General features: G+C 37.4%; 1 protein-coding gene across 2 annotated transcripts in view; it reads left to right on the forward strand.

The window, feature by feature from the left end:
• The window catches only part of PIK3C2A (phosphatidylinositol-4-phosphate 3-kinase catalytic subunit type 2 alpha), a 96,035-nt gene extending 91,815 nt beyond the window's left edge, over positions 1 to 4,220 (forward strand). Inside the window, exon 33 of one of the 2 annotated variants that reach the window (XM_032426900.1) lies at positions 881 to 4,162. In XM_032426900.1, the coding sequence (XP_032282791.1) occupies positions 881 to 1,063 (183 nt within the window). In that variant the 3' untranslated portion in view covers positions 1,064 to 4,162. Of the gene's footprint in view, positions 1 to 880 lie in introns of both variants that reach the window. The other variant, XM_032426901.1, reaches the window with a different exon arrangement.
• The last annotated feature ends 5,442 nt before the right edge of the window (positions 4,221 to 9,662 follow it).

Raw genomic sequence — 9,662 nt, forward strand, 5'->3', positions numbered from 1 at the left:
ATTAACATTACATCCACACAAAAATGTCTGGATAGAGATTTGGAAGAAAATAAATGTGGATTTTCATCAGGGTTATAAGTTTGTTAAAATCGCAGAAATAGCCTTTTAGCTTCTGAAAAGCATATACAATGTTTGGTGAAGAAAACTTGGTGTTATTCTCAAAAAGGAGTATTGGCTTTTTTCCTAGTTAGTAGCGTTGTACTTCCAAGAAATAAAATGTAGTCAGTTTTTAGTTTTTATTAGTAAAACAGTGAGAAGGACTAAATTAAAGAGATGTTTCTCAGAAGTTATGATGAGGCCTTGTTGGGAAAAAAATTCTACGTGTTGAATGTGGTGTGTCAGAGAGCTTTTTAGCATTCCAGATTGGCTGTAAACCGTATCGGTAGTTGGTGAATTTGCTTTAAAGTACGGATAATCAGAAATTATTTCATGGTATATAAAATCTTAACAGAAAAAAAGACAACAAAAAGAAATTCTAATCCCTCATATTTTGTAAAATAGTTATGTTTATCCCCACTTGCTTCTTTCCATTCTCTTTCCCAGGTTATCAGATCATCTCAAGGCATGCCGCCTTATAATTGCTTTTCCCTTCCCCATACTTCCATCTCAGAAAATCCTTGTTTTCAGTTGTTAGCCAATAATAATTTTCTCCTCTGTGCATTTCTATGTCAGACACTCAGAAGGATGATAATAAAATCCAAGGCTCCTGAAATACAAAATGTGCATCTAAAGTATGAGGCAGATTCTACCAGATGTGGCATAATTAATGTCATTATCTCTTAAACTACTGATCTCACTTCTGTTTTTACTTAAAATAATCCAAGAAACCAAACAAACAAAAAATTTGTAACTTACTGTTTTCTTTTTACCTTTGCTGTAGCTTGTGTACAGTGGATATAGCAAGGAAACTCTAAGACAGAGAGAACTTCAACTCAGTGTCCTCAGTGCAGAGTCTCTGCGGGAGAATTTTTTCCTGGGTGGAGTGACCCTGCCTTTAAAAGATTTCAACTTGAGCAAAGAGACAGTTAAGTGGTATCAGCTGACTGCAGCAACTTATTTGTAAGCTGGTGAATTTCTGAGCTTTGAAAGCAAGGACAGTTATAAACATGTATACACACATACACACTTGGGAACTTTGTATAATATTTTTATACTTGGACAGAAATTATAAAGTAAATGTACTTAATGCATTTCAATACATCTGTTGGACCAACAGTCACATAATTAACTTTTATGAACTTGTTGAAGCCATTGCTGTTTTAAAGTCATATAGAATGCTATAAACCCTAAACTTAATATATAATAAGTCCTGAAAAAGACTTTGAGTTGGTGAAGGATTTAATCCTTTCTTGAGTAATTCAGAATAATAGCTTTAGTTTGGTCTGATAGTACAATGTCAATTCAGCCATCTATTTTGCATTGTTTCTTACACAGACACAGCATGTTTTCCTGTTTTGCACCTTTTATAGCCTTTACCACAGTGTGTGTTCACAAACACCAAAGGAAAGGAAAGGTGCAGGATGTTACCAGAAAATACAGCTGCTATTCACAGGGCCGAGAGCAAAGCACAAATAATAGTTATGTTCAGAACTACTACGTAGTTTATAGAAGTAGGGGAAAATAATACTGCTTTTTATCACCCATGTCTTTAAAACCTTTTCAGAATAAGTGCCAATCACTGAAGTTGTAAATACTGGTGCCTTAACTTCATATGCTTCCCTGGCACTTCATTCTGATTTTTTCCTGACTTGATAAATAATTAGTAAGTAGTTTTCACTCACTTTCAACTTACTAAAGAATTATGTACATTTACTAATGTTTTTCCCACAGAAATATGATTTTTTTTCTACTTCTCATGTGACTTAGACATTTGATTTATGTTTTTGTTGCCCCGTAACTGAATGAGATTCATCGATGTAACTGTATACTCAATGCCATCATTCCATTATAATCCTTCATTTACTCCCAGGAGTGTGAATTAAACTTTGGTAATCCACCTCCATGTATCTATACTCCACTTACTCATTAAGCAAGTGAAAATTGTTCACTCATGTACCCATTCCTGTTTGGTAGAACTCCATGAATAGGGCAGACTCTTCACAGGAGGCCCAGGACAAGACTTCTAGGGTCCAGACTGAATATTAATGTAGACTTTTATAGCAAAGTTGGTCTTGTAAGGTGTCTTATATTTGTAAACATTATACATTCACATGAATTACTTTCCTAATACAGCGGGATTCAGAATCATAAGGGACATGATTGAAATTATTCTGCAGTAACCATTAAGGATAAAATTCATTTTTATTATTCATTCAATTGCACACATAATTTTGTGTTTAGTTGAATAAATATGTTGATATATTAATTCTCATGGCTAGAATGGAATTTCAGACACTTTTTAAATGGTAATAGAGATTGTAGTAATCTAGTTGCTGTGAGAGAACTGACAAAATATGCAATGAAGAATACCAATAAAGGACAATCTCCAATTCAGTCGCCCGTAACATAATCTTTATGAACTGTGCAGATGTTCAATGTAAATGGGAAACCTGTAGAGCAGAAATAGAACAGTTGAGGATGTATCAGTGAGATAGGTTTAGAAAAAAAAAAAAAACACTTGAAATTTTTGGTGCCTAACACTAATGGTCCATTTGTAGGAAAGCCCGTTAGTATGATATATGAATGTCTTTTTTTTTTTAATGTTCAAATGTATTGTATATTTAATAATTTAATTAAAATGCAAATCAAAGCACCACCGTTTATTTACTTTTTCCACATCCAGTTAACATTTCCTTAAAGTGTGTAAGTACTTTTGCAGATATAAAGAAGTGTTAGATATTTTCACTTAAGCTTTTGAGACCTAATTCCATTCCATGAATTGTCACGTAGCCACTGTTAAAAAAAACAAAAACAAAAACAAAAAATCCCCAAACCTGTCTTGGTAAAAGGTCATTGTTAATGGGACGCAGTATGTACTGCCTATTTGCAGTCTGTTACAGCAGTGTCTTTTAGCACAAATAACAGAGCTAGAAAATGTGATGTCACTTTTCAATTATAAGAAATCTGGATTTCTTATCTAAAAATGTATATTATGATTAATACTGTACAGTTAACCAGAGTTCAGGACAAGTGGTAATGTTTTTCTTAATTTAACTCATTTTGTGCCTTCTTTGGTCATTAAAAATATACACATATTTTACATATATTTTAATATAAGTTATTTCTTTGTAAAACGCTAATCTTCAGCCCTTACCAAAAAAAAAAAAAAAAAGGACAGAGGCGCCTCTTTGCACTACTACTTTAAGTAGATTTTAAGTCAGTTTTTTTTAAACATTTTTTTAAAAGCTTGCATTAAAGTACATCTGAAGCAAAGGTTTAAACAAACTGGCCAAGACACTAATTTTTATGTATAATCACAATGTTTTATACCTATCTTTACCGAATAAAAATAATTATGCTACATATAAGTCCTGCACCAGAATTCTTTCTTCTTGCAGTGTTTTGGGATTCGAAAATAATAGTCTACTCCAAGAACCTATTATTTTCTCTACTGAGGAACCCAATGTAGAACTTGCACTGACATTTTTATTACTGCCTTTATAAAAAACTATAGGTAGCTAACTGTTAAGGCATGTATGATCTTTGATAAAGTATTCTTTTATCTTTTCAAATCAAAGTTGTATAAAAGTTTCAATATCTTGCCTTAAATTGGTTGACTGTTCTTTCTAGGATTCAAGTATTGTGGCATTTAAAAAAAATATATTCAATTTTGATACTTTAAGAGACTTCAGATCAGAAAGGACTAAAAGCCCCACTACCATAATCCATGGATTTATTTACATGCTGTTTGATTAGCAGTGCAAATATGAATGAATATGGCAAATAGTCTCATCTGTAAGAACCAAATACTTTAATTATATTAAGATAGTGAGTAAAGATGTATAATATTTTTATTAATACCTTGAATATATTCAGTGGATTGAATGTGACTCATAACTGTATTATGATTGTATTAAACTATTTCTGGAATAAAGGAACTCTGCTATCATTTCTTTCCTCATTAACATATTAACATTTTTGGTTCTAAACTTTGATAGGAGCTTGGGGAGCCTGGCTGGCTCAGTTGGTAGAGCATGCAGCTCTTGATCTTGGGGTTGTAAGTTCAAGCCCCTCATAGGGCATAGAGTTTACTTAAATTTAAAAAATTAAAAAAATAAACTTTAATATGAGCTCACTGTTGTGTTCTTTGTATCTCACCCAGGAGTTTATTAGATTCAAAAATCCTGAATTTCAAAGCCGGCCTGTCAGTTGCCCCTAAAAATGACAAATCTGACTTCTACCTATGGTTCTTTGAAACCAAACCATGGTTCTAGGTTGCCACTTTGCCCCATCACCATTTCATATAATGGAATGATGAAATAATGCAACATTTACAGACTTCTGTAAGTATGGTCCCTGGCCTTTGGTGGTTTACTTAAATATTATAATAGTATAGCAAGAACATGTTCTATACCTATCTACAGAACAGAGAAATGTAGATTCTTTTTTTTTTTTTAAAGGTTTTATTTATGTATTTGTCAGAGTGGGAGAGACAGAGCACAAGCAGGGGGAGTGGCAGACAGAGGGAAAAGCAGGCTCCCCGCTGAGCACGGAGCCCTGTGCAGGATTCTATCCCAGGACCCTGGGATCATGAGCTGAGCCAAAAGCAGATGCTTAACCAGCTGAGCCCCCAGGCATCCTGAAATGCAGATTCTTCTAATATTTTACCTCCATCATTCCAGAATGATACCAGTGTGAGGCTATGGTTCTCTGGCCCTAGAAAGAACATGCAAAAGGGCCCAAAGACTGTGGAAGAGTAATAACTTAAACAATTAGAGCTATTTCTTGGGGGGGTTTATCACCTCCATCAAAACCTGGGTTTCTGTCAGAAAAACAAAAAACCTTTTATTTCACCCTTTTTTGAAATACTTTATCATGCAAATTTTAGACATATACAAAATTAGACAACAGTGTAATGAATTCCATGAATGAATCCATCACATACCTTCAATAGTTATTACCTTAGGGCTAATCTTGTTTTATCCATATTAGCTAGGATGGGCCTAGGTATAAAAATCTTTATTTTTTTAGGATTCGCTATTAAATTTTTCTTCAGTTCTGAATAATTTATTATGACTTCCTTTCCAATTAACGACTTCTTTCTTCAGCTGTTTAACTCATCCATTGAGTTTTTAATTTTGGTTGTTGTATTTTTATTTTCTAAAACAACTATTTGGTTATTTTTGTTTGCATCATGAACCAGGAAAGACACAAGACTGTCACTCATCGATGGGGAAAGAGGTTTTTCAACAAATGGTGCTGGGACAATTAGCTAACCACATGCAAAAGAATAAAGTGTAGGACTATAAACAGCATATACAAAGATTCAAAACACATCAAAGACCTAAACATAGTTAAAATTATTAAACTCATAGAAGAAAACATAGGACATCTTTGTAACCTTGGATTAAACGAGTTTCATGAGGATGACACAAGAAGCCCAACCAACAAAAGAAAAAATAGATAAATTGGCTCATCAAAATTAAAAACTTTTGTACATCAAAGGTTTTTGTTGTTGTTGTTGTTTTGGGGTTTTTTGTTTTTTTACTGTTTTTACTACTTTTTACTATTAAGGTAAAAAGTTCACCAAATGAGAGAGAATACTTGCAAATCATATATCTGATAAGGCTCTGGTATCCAGAGTATTTAAAGAACTCTAAAACTCAACAGAAAGCTAACCTAATTTAAAAAATGGGCAAAGAACTTTAAATAGACATTTCTCCAAAATGGCCAACAATGATATGAAAAGATGCTCAACTTTATTAGTCATTAGGGAAATACAAATCAAAACTACTATGAGGGACACATGGGTGGCTCAGTCGGTTAAGCGTCTGCCTTTGGCTCAGGTCATGATCCCAGGGTCCTGGGACCGGGTCCCACATCAGGCTCTTTGCTCAGCTTGGAACCTGCTTCCCCCTCTGCCCCCACCCCCATGCTTGCTCACTCGCTCGCTCACTCTCTGATAAATTCTTAAAAAAAAACCACTATGAGATACCAATTCATACCCACTAGGATAGCTAGAATTAAAAAATGTGGAGAAACTGCAGCCCTCATACATTTCTGATGGGAATGAAAAGTGGCGCAGCTGATCTACAAAACATGAGGCAGTTGTCAGAAAAGTTAAACAGTTACCTATGACCTGGCAATTCATAATATAATTATATATAATTTCCAAGAGAATTGAAAACATGTACTCAAATACTTGTACACGACTGTTCATAGCATTATTCATGATGGCCAAATAGTAGAAATAGGCCAAATGTCCATCAACTGATGAATGGGTGAGTAAAATGTGGTATATCCATGCAGTAGAATACTATTTGGCCATAAAAAGTAATGAAGCATGAGACCCCTGGTTGGCTCAGTCACTGGAGCATGTGACTCTTGATCTCAGAGTCCTGAGTTCAAGCCCCACATTGGACATGGAGCCTACTTAAAAAAAAAATAAAAAGTAATGGAAAACTGATAGATGCTACAACATGGATGAACCTTGAAAACATGATAATGAAGAAACCACATACAAAAGGTCACATACTGTATGATTCTGTTTATATGAAATGTCCAGAACAGGAAAATCCATAGAGACAAAGCAGATTAGTGGTTGCCTGGAGAGTTAATTGCTTAAAGAGTACAAGGCTTCTTTCAGGGTGATGAAAATTTCTGGAATTAGTGGTGATTAATTATACTGTGAAAATACTAAAAGGCACTGTATTGTACACTTTAAAAGGGTTAAAATATATTCTATAGTATGTGAATTTTACCTCAAAAAAAAAATCTAAAAGTTCAATACTGGGGGGCCTGGATGGCTCACTTGGTTGAACATCTGGCTCTTGATTCAACTCAGGGTCGTGGGATTGAGCCGTGTCGGGCCCCGGCGCTCAGCAGCAAGGCATCTGCCTGAGATTCTCTCTCTCCCTCTCCCTCTGCCCCTCCCCCCCTTGCTCGAGCACTCGTGCTCTCTCTCTCTCTCAAATAATAAAATCTTTTTTAAATAAAAGTTCAATCCCTAGGGGTGCCTAGATGGCTCAGTCAGTTGTGTCTGACATAAGCTCAGGTCATGATCCCAGGGTCCTGGGGATCAAGCCCACCTTGGGCTCCTTGCTCAGCAGGGATTCTGTTTCTCCCTTTCCCTCTGCCACTCCCCCCACTTTCGCACGCTGTCTCTCTCAAATAAAATCTTAAAAGTTCAATCCTTAAAAGCCATTTGATCACTGAACCCCTTTTTTAATAATTGTGTTAACAATCTTTTTAGATAGAATTCTTGTCTTTAAAAAAAATCAGGTTTTGGGGCGCCTGGGTGGCTCAGTCGTTAAGCGTCTGCCTTCGGCTCAGGTCGTGATCTCAGGGTCCTGGGATCGAGCCCCGCATGGGGCTCCCTGCCCAGCGGGAAGCCTGCTTCTCCCTCTCCCACTCCCCCTGCTTGTGTTCCTGCTGTCGCTATCTCTCTCTGTCAAATAAATAAAATCTTTAAAAAAAAAATCAGGTTTTGATTTACAAAAGATTTCAAAGTATGCCACATATAAAGGCAATAGGAGGGGCGCCTGGGTGGCTCAGTCGTTGGGCGTCTGCCTTCGGCTCAGGTCATGATCCCAGGGTCCTGGGATCGAGCCCTGCATCAGGCTCCCTGCTCTGCGGGAAGCCTGCTTCTCCCTCTCCCACTCCCCCTGCTTGTGTTCCCTCTTGCTGTCTCTCTGTCAAATAAATAAAATCTTTAAAAAAAAAAAAGGCAATAGGACATGCTATAATAGAAGGTAAACACCATTTGATTAACATTCAGCACACACATTACATTTTACCTTTGATACTACTGAATCTACAAACAGCCAGATAAGGTTAATTAAAAACTGGTAGAACGGGACATCTGGGTGGCTCAGCCGGTTAATCGGCTGCCTTTGGCTCAGGTCATGATCCTAAGGTCCTGGGATCAAGTCCCCAGGGAGCCTGCTCCCTCTGCCTGCAGCCTGCTTCTCCCTCTGAAATAATAGTTATAATTCCTATTTCATGAATATTTGAGTCAACATTCCTTATTAGAAGAGTTATATGGTCTTTTTAGCAACTGATTCTAATGATTCTTGTTTCTAACCAGAATGACATTCTCAAAAAACAATCTATCTAGCATTACTGTTGGTTATATCAATCCCTCAGTCAATTCCACTGTAAGACATAACTGTGATGGCAAGTCAGGGGCCTCAAGGCAAATCATTCCAGCAATGCTTGAGGGCTTAAACTCCCATGTGACTAAGTAACTGACCTGATCCAAATCACATACAGATGTATTGTGATCTGGTCTAGTTTGCCAAATCTTAATTCTTCTCACTATTTTCTGCCTCCTGAAATAAAGTTAGTAGTCTAGACATCTTCAAATGGGGAAAAAAATTATTTAGGTTCATTCAAATAATTACTGAGTGCCTAACTTCCTGCCTGCCAGGCACTGTTCTGGTTGCTGGAGGCAATGAAAAAGGATTGAACAGTCTATTCTCAGCGGTTTTTTTTTTTTTTTTTTTTTTTTGGGGGAGAACCAAAAAAAAAGAAGAGGAAAATCAGAGATTTGTGCACTATGAAGATAATAGGATGTTATGTTGGAAGGGAGGACTACTTTAGATGGTCTTCCTCAGGAAAGGCTTCTTTTGAGATGACCTAGAGGTCAGGATCTGAAAGGCAGACCTGAGAAAACCTTGGGAAAGAGCAGTTCAGTAGTGGCAACCGCAACAGCAAAGGAACACTCCTGTTACCTCGGAGCGTCAGAAAGGCGTAAGTGTGGCTGCAGTGTTTAGAACCAGTGGGTGTGGCAAGATCAAGGGTTTGGATTTTATTCTAAATGCACTGAGAACATAGGAGTGATTTACTCAGAAGAGTAATAGATTATCTGATTTATGTTTTTATTATTTTATTAATTTATTTGACACAGAGTGCCCAAGCCCAAGCAGGGGGAGGGGCAGAGGGAGAAGCAGGCTCCCTGCTGAGCAAGGACCCCCCCATGTGGGACTTGATCCCAGGACTCTAGGATTGAGACCTGAGTGAAGGCAGAAGCTTAACCGACTGAGCCACGCAGGCCGACCTCAATTTATAAAGATCACTGCTAAGGGCGCCTGGGTGGCTCAGTTGGTTAAGCGTCCTCTGCCTTTGGCTCAGGTCATGAGCTTGCGGTCCTGGGATGGAGCCCGGTCCTGGGATGGAGTACGGCCCCGGGCTCCCCGCTCAGTAGGAAGCCTGCTTCTCCCTCTGCAACACCCCCCTCACCCCTGCTCGGGCTAGGTCTCTCTCTCAAATACATAAATTCTTTTTTTTTTTTTTAAGATTTTATTTATTTTTTAACAGAGACAGACAGACAGTGAGAGAGGGAACACAAGCAGGGGGAGTGGGAGAGGGAGAAGCAGGCTTCCCGCTGAGCAGGGAGCCCGATGTGGGACTCGACCCCAGGACCCCGGGATCATGACCTGAGCCGAAGGCAGACGCTTAACGACTGAGCCACCCAGGCGCCCCTCAAATACATAAATTCTTAAAAAAAAAAAAAAAAAATATATATATATATATATATATATATATATTTTATCACTGCTAGG

The sequence above is a fragment of the Phoca vitulina genome, unplaced genomic scaffold (genome assembly GCF_004348235.1).
Source record: "Phoca vitulina isolate PV1807 unplaced genomic scaffold, GSC_HSeal_1.0 scaffold36, whole genome shotgun sequence".
NCBI classification, from domain to species: Eukaryota; Metazoa; Chordata; class Mammalia; order Carnivora; family Phocidae; genus Phoca; species Phoca vitulina.